The following is a 23,707-nucleotide window of genomic DNA, read 5'->3' as shown; positions in this document are numbered from 1 at the left end:
TTATCGACCCCGAAAGGATGAAAGGCAAACTCAACCTCGGCGGAATTTGACCTCACAACGTAACGACAGACGAAATACAGCTACGCATTTCGCCCGGCGTGCTAACGTTTCTGCCAGCTCGCCGCCTTTGCCAATCTTTTATACCAAGACAAAACGACATGATATCACTTCCAGTCAGTTAAGAGGAGAAGCCACGAGAGTCAGTGCCTGGTACTGTATCAGTGCATTTTATTTTTATTATTATTATTATTATTATTATTATTATTATTATTATTATTATTATTATAAATGAAAAGGATGTTTACACCGGGGTAAAATATACGAAGCCCAGTATACCTATTATGATTACCCATCTAATAAGGGTACACTGGGCACATGCACCACAACCATATGTGTGCAATATAGTGATCTCATATCAAGATAAACAGCACGTCCTTGCAGGTGGGGCCCAGTTAGAATTTTCTTCAGGTCGAGTAACCCATCCCACTCAAAAGGTCCCTGAATAAGGGTTGTTTAAGGATGATGAACAAAACACCCATGTTTCCAAATATGAATTATTCAAACCCCAAAGATTCCTCTCAAAACATGGCTATGATGCTTCCCCACTACTTCTGATCGGGATCAGAGAAGCACACATCGTCAACCACTAAGGGACATGCTCAACTGGTTAAAGTCAAACGACTGACAAACAAATCTGTGGTATTGAGCAAAATATTTGCCGTAGCCCAACTTTTATACCAAGACAAAGCAATGTACAGGACAACACTTTCAATCAGTTAAGATCAGAAGCTATGAGAGCCACTGCATGGTACTGTATCACGGTATTTATTATTATTATTATTATTATTATTATTACCATTACCTTTGCACAGCTTCTAATGCGTGAGATGTTCCATGTACTTCTCAAGATTTTTACCCAGTTCTCAAGACTCCGACAATCATTGGTACCACTGCCACCTTTTTCAACGAACACAACTGCTTAACCTCCCAAGCTAACCTATCATACCTATCAACTTTTCTTTCTTCCTTATCGCATACCTTGTTGTCAGCTGGGCATGCTATATCTATGATTCAGAATAGTTTACTTTCTTTCTCAATTAAGACTATGCCTGGCTTCCTATTTTCTATCTCATGGTCGCACTGAATCATAAAATTCCACAGGATCTTTGCATTATCATTTTCGGTGATGCCTTCGGGTTTGTAGTCATACCAATTTTTTTCTCTGACAAGACCATACTTGTTGCAAAGTGTCCAATAGACAATCCCTGCTATATTGTCATTACGTCTCTTATATTCTTTCTGGGCTAGTAGCGTACCTTGGCTGGTAATAATAATAATAATAATATTATTATTATTATTGTTATTATTATTATAATTATTATTATTATTGTTATTATTATTATTATTTTATGTTTGACTTTTGCTTTGCATTTGTACAAGTTGGCTCCAAGTCTCAACCAGAGACCTCAAGAGACAACAAGTTAGAAGTTCATGTTGGTGTTATGCTTTGGGTGCCATATATTTGGTTTTGTACATAGTATTATTACTATTATTATTATTATTATTGAGTGAGAGAGCAGTGCATGCCATCAAAGTGAAATATACGAAGCCCAATATACCCTTCGTACACGTAAAATAGTCACGGTTGAAAAATTCGAAAAATAAATTGTGGTTCCATAAAATAAGACGTGAGGGTCGCGGTGGATTTTTTTTTTCATTTTTAATATTTAATATTTATTTAATTTTTTAGCGCGGTCCTATTCCTATGTTCCATTAGCAACCCATTCTTGTAAATTGCACGAATAAAGGTGTCTTTGTGACAGTTTGTCTTTTTTTATTCGTTGTTTGTCTGTGCGTGTGTGTGTGAGAGAGAGAGAGAGAGAGAGAGAGAGACAGACAGACAGACAGACAGACAAACAGACAGACAGATAGACAGACCGACAGAGAAATCATTATAACGAATTTTTCTTTTATATTTCATCAATTTCGATAAATCAATGTTCTTTCTTTCAACAACATAAAGGTACAGTTGCTACCTATATGATGGAAGTACTCTTGTAACTCACCCGCTCAAAATCATGAACAAAATTCAATCAAAACCCTCAAAATACGCTACAGATGCAAGACCGCGAAATTACCTTTGGTTTCTAATATCCCAAGACTTCTCTATGAGGTCAGTAAAATACTTCCATTCCCTACATGTGTTAACTCTACTGTCCCAGGTGTGACAGAAGTATCCTAATAGATGCAGACAGGGGTCATTCGGTTAATTGGCATGACGTTGCCCACCAACACATTAAAAACCTCTACCTGTAGGCGTACATCTCCTTGCTCGGGGTATTCTACAGCTATTAAAATGACTTCTGCTCCCTGTTGCTGGCTCTTGTCATGCCACTCCCTATCAGGTTCACCCATCTCTTCACCGATGTTGTAATTAACCTCGGCTTTAACCAGTTTTACCCACCAAGCACCTAACGTTACCTCACTGCTCATGTTTTTCCACTTGTCGTCGGCTTTCAGTTATTCATGAAGAGCACCAACCACATAGATATCACCAGTCTGGGACGGCTTGCTAAGGCCATAGCAAATCATCAAAAAAGTTCGCCATTTGTGTAAATACACCGGATATGAGTGTGCTGCACGTCCAAATGAGATATTATTTCAAGACAAATTGCCGCAGTGATATCCCTATCATGATGTACTAAGTATGATATGTAAACAGCTGCTGCTGTTTCACATAGCGGATTTTAAAACTTATTCCTTTAAAAACAGGCACAGTAAGCATGAAATTAAAAAAAAAGAAGTTACATAACTCTTCTCAATAAGCAAGACTACTTTGTTAAAAACGTAAGTTATGTCTCCATCCACCAACCACGCAGATAATACTTAAGAGATTTAAATATCTGACTATTTTCAATTACCAATTATTTTCCTGTCAAACGATACGTATATCAAAGAACATATGTATCGTGGTTTTCATAACTTTCGTTGAGGTTAGAGCAAACAATACGTTCGTCTGTATTAAAAGGAAGTATTGTCTTTAAAATGACTTATCAAAGTAGCAACAACGAATAAAGATTATAAGAAAGCAATCAAAACAAAAACTATCACAGTTCTCCGACTTAAGCATCATTTAGTAGGAAAATTATAGTTAGAAACTATTTAAAGAGAACGGTCTGATTGTTTTGATTAAAATCCAAGTTTTCTTTCTGTCTACCCCCCTCTCTCTCTCACTCTCAAGACAAAACATCCTTAACCTTACAATAACTACCGTATTTTAACGTGTATATGGAACTCATTTTTATCAAAAATTAGGCTTAAAAATATGGGAGTTTTTATACTCGGATAATATTATAATCTCTTAGGGGGTTCCTTTTATACTTTAAAATAGGCAATTCCCTTTAAAAGAAACATGCAAGGAAAGTAACTCAGATATTTTCAGCAGTTTACTTCAGAAAAGTTATCTCCCCTATACCTTTTTTTTTTCATAAGTCTTCCTAATTTTGGCACAAGGCTAGCAGTTTTATGGGGAAGGAGAAGTCTATTACATCGATCCCAGTGCTCAAATGGTACCTATTTTATCGACCCCAAAGTATGAAAGGTAAAATTGACCTCAGTGGCATTTCAACTCTAAAAGTAAGGAAATGCCACTGAGCATTTTGTCCGATGCAGTAAGGATTCTACCAGCTTGCCACAGTAATAACTCTGTACTATTGGCACAAAGCCTGAAATTTTGCTGAGGAGGCAAAAGTCCCTAGTGCATAACTAGTACTTAATTTATCAACCACAAAAGGATGGTATGCAAAGTCGACTTCTGTTGAGGTCGACTTTGCCTTCCATCCTTTAGTGGTTGAATTCAGAATGTAAAAACTGACAAAATGCCACTAAGTTAACAAATCCTTCAGCTCACAGCCTTAACAATGATAAAAATAGTTTTAAATTTTGGCACAAGGCCAGCAAATTCGGAGAAGGAATTAAGTTAACTACAACGACCCCACTACTCAGCTGGTTCTTATTTCACCAACCTCCTGAAAAGATGAAAGGCCAAATTGACCTCAGTAGAATCTATCTATAATAGATGAATTACCACAAAGTATTTTGACCAGCATGTTAACAATTCTGCCAGATCACTGCCTCAACTATAAGAGTCTTTCTACTATAGGGACCAGGCCTGGTTTTTTTTGGTTTTTTTTTGGTACAGGGTCAGTAGGTAAATCAATTACATTAACTCAAGTACTCAACTGATACTTCTTTTTTTACCCCGAAAGGGACGAAAGGCAAAGTCAACCTCAGCAGAATTTGAACTCAGAACATAAAGGCAGATGAAACGCTGCTAAGCATTTTGACCAGTGTGTTAATGATTCTGCCGACTCCCTGCCTTAATAATAGTTTCAAATTTTACAAGGGCAGCAATTTTAGAGTGGGGGATGAGTCACTTACATTGATACCAGTGTTTAACTGGTACTTATTTAATCAACCCTGAAAGAATGAAAAGCAAAGTCAACCTCAGCAGAATCTGAACTCAGAACATAAAGGCAAATGAAATGCCACTAAGCATTTTGACCAGTGTGCTAATGATTCTGCCGACTCCCTGCCTTAATAATAATAACAATAATGCCATATTTTGCAGCATAGTAGATGTTGCATCATGAAAGACATAAGCCCCATCCATATGAATGGGCAGTGATCAGCAAACACATGCTAAATGACAATTTTCAGATAAAACTGGCAGATAAACCAGTGGGGTACTCATGCCTTTCACTGAGCAAAATCACCAAATAATGGCCACCTACCTGGTGGTTTGCTGCTCTTTATTTTAACTGTCCTGTGTTTCTCAATTAACATCATGGAAGTTAAATCTTCCTCAAATCTCACTCTACTATCTTTCAGAAAGGAAGAATGAGTCAGAAAAAGTAGTGTGTTGACTATAGATGGAATGTCTTTGATAACACCGTAACAAAATTTTTATTTTTGTTTGTCTCTTGTCAGTAAGTGTTATTTCCTATTTGCTTCTATCTAGAAATCAAAGGAAATGACTACTATTCCTTTCAAATTTTGCTTTTGTGACCTGGACATCAATGTTTTGAAATTGATCTATTTTCCATTACATTTCAGACAGATTCAGCACTGAATTGCTAAAGCAGAAATACCCTTATAGCAAATATTCTACTCAATACCACAGATTTGCTTGTCAGTTACTTGACCATAACCACTTGAGCATATCCCTTAGTAGCTGACAATGTGTGCACCTCTGATCATGAGTAGGAATAGTGGCAGAGCATCATAGCCATGTGATGAAAGGGTTCTTTGGGGGTGTGAATAAACATAACAAAAGCAAATTTTGAAGGAAATATTAGCCATTTGTTATACTGTCTAGAGGTAAGCAAATAGGAAATAACAGTTACTACCCAAGAACAAAAATCATGTAATGCAGTGTTGCAGGTTACGTAGATGAGAGCAGATCTGAGACTAAAGAACAACAAGGATGAAATGGCAATCTTGACAATAACAACAATGATTATTCAAATATTCAATTTATTTTCCAGAATAAACAGATTAATCGACATAGTAACAATTACATTTAACAGTCTTGACTAGCTTCGTGAAACTTTTACAAAATATTTTCTGAACAACTTTCAAAAAGAAGTGTAAAAATGAGAGAAATAGTAAATGTTTAAAGTATTCAGGGCATGAAGATAATTATATATAATATAATATAATACATAACCATATAATATAATATGATATAATATAACATATATAATCATATAACATTGTATATGCAAACCATGATTAGAGGAAAGAAACAAATGAAAGGATAATCTTGTTTTTACATTGAATACAGATTCTTGTTATTTGGTTCTGCATCAGAAAAAAAAAAGTAATTTGACAGTTACAGCTCGGTGGGTTGATTGAGTGCTAACCAAGCTGGCTTATCTGTTTAAGAAGTGGTGGGTGATCCTGGGACTGTACTGCGTTAATACTGTGTTCTTAGTCAAGACACCTGACTCTCAATGTCACAGTCTACCTAGTTATAAATATGCACTATGGGAAGGAAGCATAAATCACCACTATAAGCAACAAACACATTATAAGATATGGTGTTTTGTTAGCACAGTTATCATCATGTCCACTTTTTCATGCTTGCATGGGTCAGACAGAGTTTAATGAGGCAGATTTTCTGTGGCATGATACCCTTCCTGTCACCAACCCTAATCTGTTTCCAAGCAAGGAAATATTTCCCCATGACCAGGCATATTTTCACAGAATAACAGAAATGAATGACACCGCTTATATGACAGGGACATTCATTTATAACTATCATGCAATGTCAGGGCAAGGAAACACACTTACACACACACACAGATATTAATGTTCGTTTTTATGTCAAGTTATATATAAAAATAATTCAACATTAAACTGATGAATTACTCATTACTCATTAGTAAAGTACATTATTTATTAAACTTTTACAAGTAAGCTGACAGTGACTTTAAAGTTTCAACCTGCTAGCCTTCATCAGTTCTGGGTTCCTTATTTTTTTTTTTTGCTTTATAGTCTTTGGCAAGTTCCCTTTCTTGGATATGTGGAGCAATGTGAAATGAAATTTATAGGAAGGAGGATAAAAGAGGACAGTACAGTCTGATGAAAGCTAAGAGGCCAAAACTTCACAGCCACTGTCATCTCTCTGGTAAAATATATATATATATATATATATATATATACTGGCATTAGAAAGGGCATCCAGCCATAGAAACCATGTTAAAACAGACAATGGAGCCTGATGCAGCTTCTGGCCTTACCAGCTCCTATCAAACTGCCCAACCCATGCCAGCATAGAAAACAATGTTAAATGTTGATGATGATGACATACATACATACACAACACATACACACATGTGTGTATAAACAAACTTTCCAATCAGTTCAAATATGTTTGGGACATATTTGAACTGAAAAAAAAAAGACCTTTTCTCTGCAGTTTGCCATAGAGAAAAATTCTTACTTTAAACAAATGGAGTAAAACACCAAATTCAGTTTGGAGTACCACGAACTAATATATGCATTTCGAGCTCTTTATGCTTTCCTAAGTATTAAATACCAAGCAAGACAACTCTGAAATGATTGGAAACCTTTGACTCCTTATAAGAAATTAGTAGAAACCACATAAACCAAAGCATACTGCAGCTGGCAAGCCAAAACAAAATACACAGTTGGCACATAATGCAGTATTGTGAAATAAACACATTTTTCAGTCAGTTAAAATATGCAAGTGATATCCTTTTGTTTCCAATATTCTATGATGAACATGCTTGGTTCTGGGGAAATATAAACTTGCTTAGAAACTAGTGAGGGTTGGCAATATGAAGGGGATCTGTTCATAGAAAATATATCTCAACAAAGTCTGTGTCCCATATGAGCATGAAAAAGTGGACATTAAAATGATGATGATGATATACATGTGATGTTTTCATAGAAATAACTATAATAAGAATAGTTTCTAACTTAGGCACAAGGCCTGAAATATGGATGAGGTAGTGGTTGATTAAATTGCCCCCAGTACTTGACTAGTACTTTATTTTATCAACCCCAGAGGGATGAAAAGCAAAGGTGACCCCAACAAGATCTGAATTCAGAAGGTTAAGTATTAGAATGAGTGCAACATTTTGTATGAGGCTCAACTGATTTAGCCAGGCACAAGACCATCAATTTTGAGAGGTGGCTGGTAGTCAATTAGATTAATCTCAATACTTTATAAACAAGGACAAAGCTGATCTTGGTGAGATTTGAACTCTAAACATACTCAGAATAAATACTGCAATGCATTTTCCTGATGCTCTGACTATTTACCAGTTCACAATTTTTAACAAGGTTTTTGATTTAAGCCCAAAGAAAGTAATTTTGAAAGGATTAGTTCGTACTATCATCCCTAGTACTTGACAACTACTTTATTCTATCAGCCCCACAAAAGGGTGAAAAGCAAAGTTGACCTCAGTGAGATTTGATTCAAAATTTAAAGAACTGGAATAAATACTGCAAAGTATTTTCCTTGACACCCTGATACTATCATCACCATCACTATCATCAATATGTTACATATCTAAATCATTGTTTTCAGCTAAGTAGTACAGGAACAGTTTCTCATCATCTTCTAATGTAAGCATGAAACTTCGATTTGTCAACTGTAGACAGGCAGTGGTGACTTTGATGCCTTTTCCAAGGCAGTGGTGATATGAAATGGTTCCCACTTGGAAATCAAATGCAGGTATTTGATGCAGTTCTTCATTGTAAACCTACTGCCACTTCACAACACGCCAATGCTGATATTGGTTTCCAATTAGCACAGGGCCAGTAGTTTTGGGGGATGAGCAAGTCAATTACATTGACCCTAGTACTCAACTGTGCTTATTTTATTGACCCCAGAAGGATGAAAATCAAAGTCAAACTCGGCAAAATTTGAACTTAGAATGTAAAACAAAATGCTGCTAAGCATTTTACCCAGCATGCTAATGCTTCTGCCAGCTCATCACCTTGGTTTATGCTAATATTAAATGTTAATGATCACAGATTTGTTGATTAAAATGTTGGCACATAAATTTGTTAAAAATAATTAATTGATACTAGCTTCATTAACAAGAATCTTATTGCAATCAGTGTATTACATTCATTTGGTTTTGCATTAGTAAGATCAACATTATTTTGGTACCAATATTAATGGTTTCAAATTTTGGCATAAGGCCAACAAATTTAAGCAGAGGGCAAGTCGATTACATAAACCCTAATCCTTGACAGGTACTTATTTTATTGACCCCCAAAGGGATGAAGGGCAAAGTTGACCTAGATGGTATTTGAACTCAGAATGTAAAACTAGAAGAAATGCTGCTGAGTATTTTGTCCAGCATGCTAATAATTCTGGGAGCTCATTAATAATTCCAAGTGTAAAACTTTAACACAATCAGCTCACCTGAAGACAAGATGGCTCCCTTTAACTATGGCTGGGGGTTACATTGTTTTAGGGGTACATTCTCAATAAATTGAGTCTTTAAGTAGTCATAGTTATGGAAATGGTCATAATAAAAATTTTCTTATTTGTAGCTGCCATTTCTTCTAAAAATACATTGATTTCAAGAGATCTGTCATTGGGGAAAATAATATAATAAAAATGTTAAAAAATGAAAAAATGATACAATACAAATGTCACATGACAAAAGTAACATTATCATGTCATGATATAGACATGATCATACACAGACAAGCATTATCATAATTCTAGCAATAATAGTATCATAGTCTTCTATTGACCTTATATGGTTAATAGGAAATAGAATAAATATGTGCACAGAAATGTGATAAAAAGATTAAATTGCTTAACCTTTCATGGATATAAACATTCATAACTGGGGGAGAAGGGGCCAGACCCCAGAATAACATCATGTGAAGATTTATAATATTTGAAAGAATACAGGGTGTGGCAGAAAAACTGCCCATATAACATTTAAAAAGAATATTGAATGTGGGAAGTTTTTTTGCCACATTCTAGACAAAGTTGCTTGTTAGACTGACTAAAGAACATGTATTCAAGTCACTAGAATTGCATATGGAGTTAATCATTGGTTAAAGATGTGAAACATGTCTTTGTCTACTTAGGTGGGTGATGGTGTACTTGCATATATGAAAACTCATAGAAAACACTACAGCGTTTAGGGTCTTCACAACTAAAACAAGAGCTTGAAAAATTTGCAGATCATAAATAATAGCATTATCAAAAATGGTTATATTTTATTCATTTTACCAGTTATTAAGATGATTAATGACTAAACTGAGTTTTATTTTTTCTTCCTGAAAATATTCAAACATTCATATATGTGAAGTAAAAGGTGCAATGATCAGAAGAGGAGATAAAATAATAAAATATAAAAGAAAATGAAAGAAAAATTCTTACATTTGTCATTAAAAAAAAACAGAAGCACATTTTAATGGTACAATATTTCAGTTTGAACCATGAAAAAAATTAAAAATGATTCATAAGGCACATTTTTATTTTCTTAATATATTTTAATGGTGAATATGTTTTATATATATATATATATATATATATATATATATATATATATATACCTTGTACCTTGAGGGTATGCCCTGACACCTCATCCTGACCATTTTTTTACTCTCTTTCCAATGTATCTCCTCTACTACACACCTGTTCCTGTTGGTGAATAGATTCGTGTGTGATTTTCAATACAAAGTAAACTCTCACAGAATTGAGGTTACAAATCACTTTCACTCCTGGCTGAAGCTGATATTCTTAGATTTACTAACTCTCTTAAGGAATATTGCATCCAGTACCAAGACATATTCTGTAAATCACTCTCAATGAGGCCAACACTAAAACATCATCATCATTGTTGTTTTAATGCCCACTTTTCCATACTTGCATGGATTGGACAGAATTTGCTGAGGCAGCTTTTCTATGGCCATGTACCCTTTCTAACACCAACCACTTTACAGTGAGTTATCTGTTGGTAATAAATTGTGGCTACTGAAGAAACGATGTACTCAACATTTTAATATTATAATGACATAAACAAGAACATATTTTGGTGAAATAAATGCCATTCCTTAACATAAGAAAATATATCTATGTATATACAAATAGTGAAGAAAGTGTGAAACAGAAATACACAGCAGAGAGGAGTATAACAACTACAACACCCTAGCAATCGCTCCTAATGTATTCATAGAAAGTGTGTGTGTGTGTGTGTGTGCGTGCGCATGTGCATGCATGTGCATGTATGTATGTATCATCATCATTTAACATTCATCTGCCATGCTAGCATGGGTTTGATGGGATTCAAGCCAGAGGACTGCATCAACTCCAGTCAACCATTTCAAAGGGTGCATTTTACATGGCACCAGCAATACTGACATTACCAAGTAACTTGCAACAATTGGAGTGTAGTATTAAGCAAGCTGGTTTTATGCTAGATGTGGAAAGGTGATAAAAAGACAGGAACAAATGTCTTATTGCTGAGGTGATATGTGGCTACTCCAGTTGGAAAGTGAAAAAAGAGAAGACGATGATTGAGTGTAAGAGTGTAAACAATAGAGAACATATACATATATATATCAGTGGTGTATGGTGGTTGTTGTCAATAGGTGTGCTGCCACACAGACCATACTATGGCTAACATTAGTATTACTCAAATTAAGCATAAAAACTGTATTTCTATTCAAAATGCAGGATCCAAAATGTAAATAATGTAAACTAAAAAATATTTCTCCAAAATTAAATCATTCAAATTTATGAAAAACTTCACTTGGCATTATACTAGGCTACATTGGCCTCTCACAGGTTATGATTTAGGCTACAAAACTCCTAAATTTTGTTACAAATATATAAGTATATAATCACTGAAAATTAAATTAAAAGTGCATATCTCTATGACTGTAAAAGCATTAAAGACCAACACAAATTAAGCTTTAAATAAAATGTCTTAAGCACACAACTAAGAAAATCATAAAATTACTGAGCAAACTATCAGTACACAATCTTTCAGAATTCGACCTGACTTAAGTTTTGTTTCTGACTTCTAAAAGTGTATTATTAATCTTGAAAACAAATAAGATCAAAGTTATATCATGATATTGTAAGAAAAAAATTATTGTAAAAAAAAACAAGTTTTAGTTAAAGAATTTTTAATTAATTTAAACATATAACTTCTCGCCATCAAAACAAACATGCAACCATGCTTGTCAAAGCTGTCACACACACTTCGCCATTAATTTTTTGCCATTATTCTACAATATGCCTGGTACCATATTATGATACAATGAACCATGAGGTGTGCAGTGTTATTTCATGACACCGCCAACATTTTAAGTAGAGATATAACAAAAGTTTTCCATTATGATTTGTGATTAAATTAATGAGTAAGGCTAATATTTATAAGGAATTTGCCACTTTCGACGGTTGTGCAATGCACACCTAGTACACCCAAAATATACGCCCCTGATATATATATGCATATACACACACACACATACATGCATATATATCTATATACACACACACACACATACATATAAATGCTTAGTGATGTGCAGTAATGCACAACTTGTTCCCATACATATTATGTATTAAACTCCACCACATTAAACTCCCTATTGCTGTAATGCATTGTATAAAGTGGCATAGATTTAGATTAAAGCTGTAACATAGTAAAAAGAGCCACTTATTGTGGACATAATCACAGAAAAAAATGGTTTATTGGCATTGCAATTCACACACTGATGACATGACAGGAATGCAGAAACCATGTACTGATCACTAGAAGGTAAATAAGAATATCATTTGATAAATATAATAGCTATAAATCACAATGTACAAAACAGACAGAATGAAATCAATGGAAGAGTAATGTAGAAGTGAATTAGTAGTACATTGTGATTGGTGTGGTTAAGAAGTTTGCTTCATAACCATATAGTTTCAGGTTCAATACCATTATGTGGCATCTTGGACAAATGTCCCTTACCATAGTCCTGGGCCAACTAAAGCCTTGTGAGTGGATTTAGTTAGATAGAAACTGAAAGAAGCCCACTATATATATATATATATATATATATATATATATATATATAGACAATGTATGAGGGTTTGACAATTTCTCACTGAACAACCATACAGATGATTTATTTATAGTGATCAGGTGTTTGTGTAGACATAAGCTCATTCTCTCCATCAGATTGACATTACCTGTACAGGTGTCGAAATGATCACAGAGCAACATGAAATGAAGTGCTTTGCTCAAGAACACAATGCAACACCCAGTTTGGGAGTCGAACCCATGATCTCGCAATTGTGAGTGCAACACCTTAACCACTAAGCCATGCACCTTCACATACACACACTGTGTGTGTGTATTTAATCAGCAGAAGTTTTCCTGCTTATATCACCAAGCCTGAGCGTGTGTGAGTGCATACGTACATGTGTATGTATGTTTGTATAAGTGTGTGTACGGATGTGTGTGTATGTGAGTGTGTGTTAATGTCTCCCTGTCTTGACAATGTATGTTAATTGTAAACAATCATCAATATCATACAAGGGTGTTCTTGATTTCCAATCTTTCGAGGGATAAATATTATCTCACTTGAAAACAGTAAAGGTTTGGCAATGGGGAAGGGCAGAGAACATAAAAATCAAATCACAGATTCTGGGAACTAGTGTGCTTTTTGTTGTTTGGAAGTTGAAGGATGACACCAAGCATAAGGAAATTAAAACTCTGGGAGGCTTTGGCAGGCAGCTGATTAGAAACAGAGACATAGAGATGTTTCTGTGCTTTTATTCTAAAATATACAAAATGTTACACTACCAAACACCCATAGAGTTAATGTCATACAGAAGTATAAGGTTTTCAACCTTTTAGCATTTAAACCAGCCATAACTGGCTCAAATATACTGTTTTATGTTCAAACTGTCAAAATCTGGCCTCTCACACCTACCCTAAAATGTCATTCTAAAAAATAAATAATCACATCTTTGAAATTTCAAAGTTCAAGATAATGCATGATTAATTCAAAACAATGCAAATTAATAGGTATTAAATTTGACAGTGTAATCTGAATGCTAAAGGGTTAAACATTCATGATACAGTGCTCCTCAAAATATTATTACACTAAGCACTAATAAGATATTCTGAGAAACCCACAATTAAAAGATATAAATGATCATAGTGAGATTTTTAATTGTTGCTAGCACAAAACAAGGAATTTTAGGAGTGGATAGCTTAGTCCCCCACCTTTCCTCAGTACTTCCCTGGTATTTTATTTTATTTCTACAGATTTAAGTGCACTGCTAATACTGTAGTACATGGTATTGACTTATAAAATTGTTTAATATACTTTGTAGCATATTATGGTTGCATAATGAAATACCGTGTGCCTACAAGTCATTAATCTTTATTTTATTGTCCCCCCAAAATTAAAAGGTAAACTTGCTCTTGGCAGGATTTGATCTCAGAAAATAAATAAAGGCTCAAAACAAATACCACAAATCATTTTTGCTCTAACATTTCTGCCAATTCACCTGCCTAAGCCATAATAAAAACACACACAGATATCATATATATATATATATATATATATATATACACACACACATACATACACACAGAGAAAGAGAGAGAGAGAAAAGCAATGTGAATATTTCAGGAATGCTAGAAAAAAAGCAGTTTAGACATTGAACTGAAAATATTGAGTGAAAACTGGAATCTAAAAAGATTAAAACGTTAAAATTAAATAGAAATATATAAAAAATAAATTAATGTGGAAATGATTCTGGAAATTCTGAAATTGACATTCAGCATCCAAACTATTGATTTTTATTTCTACTATTGCTGGTTATACTACAGTACCATAGAAAATCAGGACTTCTACCTCTACCATCATAGATACAATATGTACCTTAATATAATGCAAGTTGCTAAATATAAGGTGGCCTTGTTATATGAAAAGATATTAATTTTCCTAATGAAAAGAATAAAACAGCAGAAAAATATGTTTGCTTGTCAACTGAACATTTATTAGATTTTAACCCTTTATCATTAATAGCATCCATATCTGGCCCAAATATTTTACTTGTAGATATAAACAATCACATCATCAGAATCTTGAAAGTACAAGATTATGCGTGAGTAATTCAAAACAATGTTAATAAATAAGCATTACATTTGAAAGAATAATCTGAATGACAAAGAGTTAAGTAATTAGGTAACTGGCATTATGTGAATCTAAGAGAATTAGATAATGGTTGCAATCAAGTGGTTGCAATCAAAATGCATTTCACAATACTGCACTGGAAATCTCAGTCCCCCATTAAGAATGTCCTTCAATTTCATGTCGTGTGTCTCTACCAATAACATCAATGTACTTCAGTGGTCTCTGTTCTCTATAAGAATTCTGGAAGTCACCAAAATATTCACAATGTACCAAACTTGAATGGAAAATCCAAACATTTTATAGAATTTCTGAAACTTCAGGACATGATATCCAGATTTTCCTAGATATTCTATAAATTACTGAGTAACATGTGTGAAATGACCACAATATGTATGTTTGTATCTATGTGTGTGTGTGTGTGTTTTTGTTTCTGTTCTTGTACCTACCACCACGACTGCTTGACAACTGGTGTCAGTTTGTTTATATCCACATAAGCTAGCAGTCTGACAGAATAAATACCAGACTTAAAAAATAAGTACTACAACATTATTTTTCCTTCAGCAGAAAAGCAAACAGTATTTATTGAGGTTATCCTACATGCCCTTCTATCTGAGTTCAAATTAAAATTACTTATTTGGAAAATATTTAAAAACTTTTCTATATGATTGTTCTTTTATTCTTTTACTTGTTTCAGTCATTTGACTGTGGCCATACTGGAGCTCCGCCTTTAGTCGAGCAAATCGACCTCATGACTTATTCTTTGTATGCCTAGTACTTATACTATCTGTCTCTTTTGCCAAACTGCTAAGTTACGGGGCTGTAAACACACCAGCATCAGTTGTCAAGTGATGGTAGGGGGACAAACATGGACACACAAACACACACACACATATATACGACAGGCTTCTTTCAGTTTCCATCTACCAAATCCACTCACAAGGTTTTGGTCAGCCCGAGGCTATAGAAAACACTTGCCCAAGGTGCCATGCAGTAGGACTGAACCCGGAACTATGTGGTTGGCTAGCAAGCTACCTACCACACAGCCACTCCGGCGCCACATTTTATCACTAATTCGTTTCTGGAGTTTAATAACTTGCATTTTGATGTAAGAACATAGAATATTTCTTCCAAGCAGAGATCATATTTCTGACTCCCATCAGTATATGGTGATGTACTACCATGAAGAAAACATTTAATGGTTAATTATTTGGTGTCCCTATCTTTTAAAGTTCAAATGAATCCACTCTAACTTGTACAGTTCATTTTTTTTCTCTGTTTTTGAAAGAAGAAAGATGATCACATAATCTTCTTTTAAAGTCAGTAGAACATGAATCTATGTAATAATTAGAAATACCTTCAGTCGTTTATATACTATATTATCTTTGAGATATTTTCTGCAAGCAGACGTTTTGAGACATTTTCCTGCAAGCAGTTACAATTATGCCTATTGTCATAAACCTTATGCCTGTTACTATCAGAAGTATTATACATTCTGCTTAGAGTGTTAGCTATTACTTTCTGGATATTAGTTTCACAAAAGATTAAATTAGGTATGCTATTGTATTCCATGCTCAGTTTATTTAACTAATGGGAATGTAAATTGAGCTCAGTTACCTCCCTTACATTAACTTCAGTAAATTCATTACTGTTTCCACTATGCTAGCCATACAGTTGTTGACAACCTCCCTTCATATCATGCCCCACCCCAACTAGATAGCTACTATTACCAGTCATATTATTATTATTATTTATATTTGTGTGATTATTTGCGTTTATTGAGTTCACTAATGTGAACTCTCTAATTCTCTTAAAATTGTAGACTGCAATAATTTGGACAAGATTTCTGGTTGTCAAAAAAGTAAACCTGATCATGTGTTTATTGAATATGCCACTGTATTTGCTGGATGGTGGAAAGTGTCTATCTAATACAGTGAAAAATTTGCAAATATATTTGTGGCTATTTGAGCTCCAAAGGCTGCATTAGACACCTATACAGTAGAAACACATGTTAGAATGGAATATGAAGAAAGTTAATAAATAAATTTTGAAGATGTATAATTCTCTATTTTACCTTATCATGTCTTGATTATATACTCTCTATGTGACATAGAATCCAGTGAAGTGAACTCGGGATTTAGCAATCAAATGAAGTACAGTTTAATTGCTGATCTTGAACGATTCTGAATGTTCCCTATCATTTGATGTGGTTAACCAGATCTGGATTGTATTAGTGTGCTCACAAGATACCTTCCCTGATTTAAAATCCCTATTTCTTTACATTATTACTTGAATAACTCTAAGCACTTACAGTGGAATACCTTGTAATGGAGAAACTATTTATTAAACACCTTTAAAAGACATCACTACCACCCAAAAAAGAATAAATGAAAAATCTGATAGATAAAACTAACACTTTTATACACCATATGAGATGGCAAATGAGTCACTTTGATAGGAAGAACACTGATCTAGTCAATAATGATGATGGATTAAAGTATATATTTAAATCTTGGCAGAACTCTACCATGTAACCTATAACTAGCTTTGAAGATGAACAATAGAATATAATCAGGATATAAAGTTTCACTTATCAGTTAAGGAGCTGCACACAGATAAAACTGGTAATATATACCAGTGGGATTACAAACCCTATTCTTCTCTGATTAGGAAATAAATTCTTAAAAATTATAAATTAACTTCTGAAAATATCCTATTGAGTATTAACTTACAAACAAAGAAAATAGTTGAAGGATTTCATCTGGATGATAGAACAGAACACTACGTTTTTAAAACTCCTAGTACAAATGTGAAGGATCATAAGCCCAACTTTACTACTAGTCCCTTATTTAGACTTATATGCCCTTTTCAATCAGATATAGGCAAATTATATATATACTAATATTGTTGTATATACATATATATTATTATAATTTGTTTAGGATTCAGTATAAGAGCACTAATACAACACCCTCATCTCTCTTGTCTATTATATTACAATATAATAGATATCACAATATATTAGACAATTATAATAGCTGTCACTATAATATACAATTTACTATTATACTAATTATTAATAATAGATATTACTGTGATAATTTCAATTTATCAATAAAATGTCCAGTCCCTGCTGTCTGTCATACTACAATTAGCATAAAAAATGCTACACCTTCTACAAAATAACCAGATGTTATATCAAAATAGCTTGGTAAAGTGTATATGGTCAGAATCAAATAAGTTCATTTCAGACTTTGCCTAAAACTGCTGAACATTCAACAGAATACACAGGTATCCAATACAGCACCTTAGTTTCACATAATGCCAGTAGTGTGTATATATATACATACATACATATATAAATACACACATATATATTTAAACTACAAGTATATAAAAGTTAACTGAATTTTTTTCTCCCATTTTTCCATGCGATCATGGATTAAAGGTTTGTGTAAGGTAGAATCAATTATTTTTACAGCTCAAGAATCAAGCTGTAAGAATAAAACACTTATCAGTCAGGTAGTCTGAGGCAACAAGTAGAGCTGTGTGTCTTGCCCAAGAACACAATAGAAAGAATAAGGTTTGGAAGTGGTCAATGCTTAAACCTCACAAGTCCTTTCACTTTCTTCTTTCTATATTCTTGTAATTATTACATTGTAATATTTCCTTTTTCTTTTAATATTTAAAACTTTGCAAAATTTCAAATATTAAAAAAAAAAATCAAACAAATTTTCAGAAATAATGCATAAGAATAAACAGGCCTCACCTTATATTCAGGCAATATATGTTTAAGTCGACTTTTTTACAAATAACCAGGTTTTGTAGGTATGTTTCTATACAGATCCATTTGTGTTATCACTGATAACATCATGTTAATGAAAAAAAATATAAAATTTACAGTGGAAGAAAAATAATGATATTTACATATGGGTTTTTTTTATCATAAACTTCCAATATCATTAAATTTCTTCAGCATAGGAGGGAAGTTATCTTTATAAAGCACTGGATCTGCCCGGAATTCCACAGTTCGGAGAGCAACAGTGCCATATATATCTACAAACCTGTTGATGCATTCTGTACGTTCAACCATGTGATTTAAATCTAAAGACAGAAAACTGTTGTTAAGACATTTTGGACACTTGAACTTTTTGCGTGGTGTGACCTTTATTGGTGCTTTACCTGTGGTGTTTGTAATCAAGAAATTAAATGCAATATCTTCACAGTTCATGTGTTCATCGACCCAGGTTTTGATGTTGCCTGGCATTGAATAAGTATAGAGGAAGTTGTAAAACTGAAAAGAAGAAAAATAAATATATTTCATTATTGCAATAAACAATATATCATTATCATTTAAAGTCCATTTTCAATGCTGGCACAGGTTGGACAGTTTGACTGAAAACTGGTAAGCTGGGGAGTTGCACCAGGTCCAAATCTGATTTGGCATGATTTCTACAGCTGAATGCCCTTTCTAATACCAACCATACCTAGAGTGTAGTGGGTGCTTTTTATGTGCCACTGACACGCACACATATATATATATACACACACATACATACACACACATATATATATATACACACACACACATATATATGTATATATGTGTGTATATATGTATATATATATATATATTATATATATATATATATGTATGTATATATATATGTATGTATGTATATATATATATATATATATATATATATATATTATATATATATAAAAAAATATATATATCATCATTATAACCATTATCATTTTAACATCTACTTTTCCATGCTTGTATAGATCAGATGGCATTTGTCAAAGCATATTTTCTACAGCTTGATGCCATTACTGTCACCAACCCTCACCTGTTTCCAAACAAGGTAATATTTCCCCATGGAGAGATATGTTTTTCAGAGAAGATTGAAAACAAACAACAACACTTTTCTGACAGGGATGCTTGTTTACAACCCTCAAATGATGTCAAGACAAGGATACAAGGGCTCCTTTCAATTTCCATCTACTACATGTACTCCAAAAGCTTTGGTTGGTCTGGAGCTGTAGCTGAAGACACTAACGCAAGGTGTTATTTAGTGGGATTGAATCTGAAACACATGGTTGGTAAATTAAGCCTCTTAACCACACAGCCATACACGTAAACACATATGGTGTAATGAAATAGTAAAAAAAACAATGATGCTACAATTCTATATTTAAGAGATGAGGAATTATTTACATTCGATGGATTTTGTCCTCATCTTGTTTGTTGTTAAAACGTTTTGGCTGATATACCCTCCAGCCATCTTCAGGTGTCTTGAAGAAATTTCAAACCTGGGTTCTCATTCCTAAGGTATTTTTCAATGTTATTATTATTATTATTATTATTATTATTATCATTATTGTTCAGGTCACTGCTTGGAATCAAACTCGGAATCTTAAGGTTAGTAACCTGTGCTCTTAACCACTACGCCATATGCCCGTGTAACAATGATGCTATTTTAACTTTCATCATCCTTATCATTTTATATCAGCTTCCTGTGCCAGCATGGGTTGGGCAATTTGACAAGATTTAACAACTCAGGGGGCCATTTCATGCTCCAATATCTCTGTTTAGACTTGGTTTCTATGGTTGGATACCTTTCCTAATCTCACCCACTTTATACAGTATACAGGATACTTGGAGGAGGACACCAGCCCTAGTACAAAACTAAAGATCTTAAACAGGCTCCCATAAAACACATGTTATTGTTTAGTCCTAAGTCAGCTCTGACTGAAAGCACATATCATCAAAGACATTCCAGTCATGACCATTGCATCTTTTTGTCTCAAACAGCATATCTAGGACTACATTATCCAATGTCCTGGAGGAGATGGGAGTGGAAGAAAAACTGGTGACAATGGTAGGACAGCAAAAACTGCTTTATTTCAACCACATTATCAGGACTCAGACCCTCTGTGCCCACATTCTTAAGGGCTGGGGATGGATGGAAAATGGGCTCACAAGCAACAAAAAATAAAGATGGAGTGACGACATTAAGAACTGGGTGGCAGAATCCTGGTGGAATGTACATGAGACTACTGTGTGTGGTGAGGGATGATGGTCTCTCTACAGGAATATACCCTAACATTTCTGCTTTAACCCTTTAGCATTTCAATTACTCTGTCAAATATAATGCTTATTTATTCACAATGTTCTGAATTAATCTTTTATTATCACACAGCTTTTGATGATGTGATTTTTTATATTTAGAACATTGTAGGCTAGGTGTGAGAGGCCAGGTCTGGCTAGTTTTAATGTAAAACAGGTAACATATTTAGGCTGGATATGACCAGTTCAAAAGCTAAAGAGTTAATGTATCTCATTGCAAAGAAAAGCAATCCTCTCACTTAACCATCTGTTGTAAGCAAAAAAGGTTGTTAGAAATCAAAACAAACACAGGCATAGTTTGTAGAGAACTTGTCCCTATGCCTTCTCTTCAATAGACTACTGGTACTTAGGTACACCTTGTCAATCTACAGAATATGAAATGTAAATGTAATCCAAGGTCTGAAATGAAAAATATAAGACACTGAAATAATTTCTATATAATTTCTAGATGAACTTTAATCATAAATCTGCTCAATCAAAGATGAGCCTTTTCTCATTCACAAGCTCAGCCAAGACAAAATATTTTGGAAATAATCATTAACTTACTTTGTGATAAAATGCTGCTCCAGTAAGCACCATAGATATGGAATTGGTCCATTCTGATTCATATTTCCACTTTTGAGTGACATTATCAAGTAAATGTACTCGAGATGGGAAACCCACCAATCGATCTGAGAATTCTCGCCAAACCTGTGAAAGAAAACAATATATGATATAATATGATATATATATATATATATACATATATATATAAAGAGAGAGAGAGGGGCGGGAGAAAGGGGGGGGGGAGAGAGAGAGAGAGAGAGTAAAAGAGCAAAGAAATAGACCCAGGAGACTTGACAGTGATTATTATTTAAAACTCAAAGATTCCAAATTAATTTCTGTTTCTGCTGTAAACAAACACTGACTTACCTGATAACCAAATTCTAATTCATCAGCTGTCAACATTATGATATCATCATCTAATGCCAAAATGCAATCTGTTTTAATTTCACTGTAAGGGAAAAACCTGTAATAAAGAAAAATAAGAAATGTCTAATCTATTACAATATCCGCAAAAGAATTGTTTTGAATGAAAAAAGAGGGTGTATACATCAATTACTGCCACCTAAAAATGAATGATTGAGTCCTGGAAGAAATGAGATTGGAACAAAAGTTGATGATGATAGCCAGCTGAAGAAAACTGCAATATTTTAGCTTCACTTTCAAACCCAAGAGTCTCTGTGTTACGCAACCCTTCAGACTATTTGTCAATTTTCATTTAGTGCAACATTGCAGAGATTCTGTTTCCTTCGTTTTTGTTTATTCCACTCTTGGGTGAATTGGTGTTCATGTTTTGGTAAGCATGAAGTATACTGAAATACATGTCGAAGAATAAAAATCTATGAATTTTTAATGAAATATCAAAACTCTATCTTCTTAGGTATTGCACTGTCTGTCTACTTTGACTATCAAAATTAAATAAAATTAGTCATCTGGAGAGGAGTGAGGTTAAACAGGTGAATGAGTAACATTAAGAGAGAGTTTCATTTTAGGTAACTTAAGAAAATAACTGGACATCTAAAGTATTGGTTAGCATATGAATGTAGGGGATACTACTGTTTCAACATTTGATACAAAAGGAAGACTGCATGCCAGGCAAAAGTGTGTTGTAAACTACAGGTGGAAAAAAAAATTATTATTATTATTTTATGTATGTCTTCCATGTTGGTATAAGTAGGATTATTCAACAGCATCTGACAAGCTGCAGGATTGCGTCCAAAGCCAATGTCTGCTTTGACATGATTTCTACAGCTGATTACAATCCATGTTGGCAGGGGTTGGATGGTTTGACAGAATCCAATAAGCTGGAGGACTGTGTTGAACTCATATCTAGTGGTATTCATGAAAATGACAGATTGAAAGGATTTGGGGAGATAACGAGGTAAGTTAGACAAGAATATAGAGCTTTAGGCCATACAAAAGAAATAACAGAGAATTAAGATAAAGGGGGAGATGTCATATTAATGGTCTGTACAACTCATAATAGCACTTACAAACTGGCTTAAAACCTGTAGATGTGATACTGGTGTGGTAGATGTGATAGTGGAATTGGTGGATCTAAAAGAAAGGGGCAGTACCTATGGATCTGACAGTGTCCATGAGTACTTGCTGGTCATGGAAGAAGGAGAAGTCTTTGCAGCCATTTGAGACTGATGCTATTTATTAATGGTCTTCTTGAATTTTTCCAAGTCAACACCTGAAGGAAAGATATGAAGAGAATTTCAGAGGGCCAACATTCTGGGAAGGAAGGACTTGGTATAGCCATGAGTGCAAAGCCCAGTGGATGGGAGGGAGGGAGGACTGAACATAAGGGTGATTAAGGGAGGAGAGATAAAAGCGTCATAAATGCCTAAGTGGAGGTGGCATGAGTGCAATTTCTCCAAGAAGCAGAAGTTATTAGAGAAGACAGGAAACCTGTGGGCCAAAAGCTTGAGTATGTCCATTAGTGACTTTATGCCAAGCAACTGGATGGCTCTATTTTGGATGTGGTTTAAGCTACTTGCATGTGCAACAACAGCAGCACTGCCCTAGATGGTCTACCTCTGTTAGGGTTATAAACTCAAAACAACATCATGAAATGTGTGTGATATGAAGCTTGCTTCCCGACCACATGCTTCTGGGTACAGTCCCACTGCATGTCTTCTACTTTAGTCTTGGGCCAACCAAAGCCTTGTAATTAGATTTGGTAGATGGAAACTGAAAGAAGCCCATCGTATATATGTGTGCGTGTATGTATCTATGTGTGTATGTCTTTGTGTCTGTGTTTGCCCCCCCCCCCCCCATCATCATTTGGCAACAGATTGTAGTGTGTTTACATCC

General features: G+C 34.2%; 1 protein-coding gene across 1 annotated transcript in view; it reads right to left on the bottom strand.

Annotated features, from left to right (window-relative positions):
- Positions 1 to 15,824: 15,824 nt before the first annotated feature.
- Positions 15,825 to 23,707, bottom strand: part of LOC115230884 (exostosin-2-like) — an 83,329-nt gene continuing 75,446 nt past the window's right edge. Inside the window, exons 9-11 of the mRNA XM_029800998.2 lie at positions 21,758 to 21,854; positions 21,392 to 21,535; positions 15,825 to 19,006 (exon numbers count right to left, since the gene is read on the bottom strand). Coding sequence (XP_029656858.1) covers positions 18,656 to 19,006; positions 21,392 to 21,535; positions 21,758 to 21,854 — 592 coding nt within the window. The 3' untranslated portion in view covers positions 15,825 to 18,655. The remainder of the gene's footprint in view (positions 19,007 to 21,391; positions 21,536 to 21,757; positions 21,855 to 23,707) is intronic.

Source organism: Octopus sinensis, linkage group LG2 (assembly GCF_006345805.1).
Source record: "Octopus sinensis linkage group LG2, ASM634580v1, whole genome shotgun sequence".
Lineage (NCBI taxonomy): Eukaryota > Metazoa > Mollusca > Cephalopoda > Octopoda > Octopodidae > Octopus > Octopus sinensis.
The sequence above is the reverse complement of the archived record's forward strand: the minus strand, read 5'-3'. Positions and strand labels throughout refer to the sequence as shown.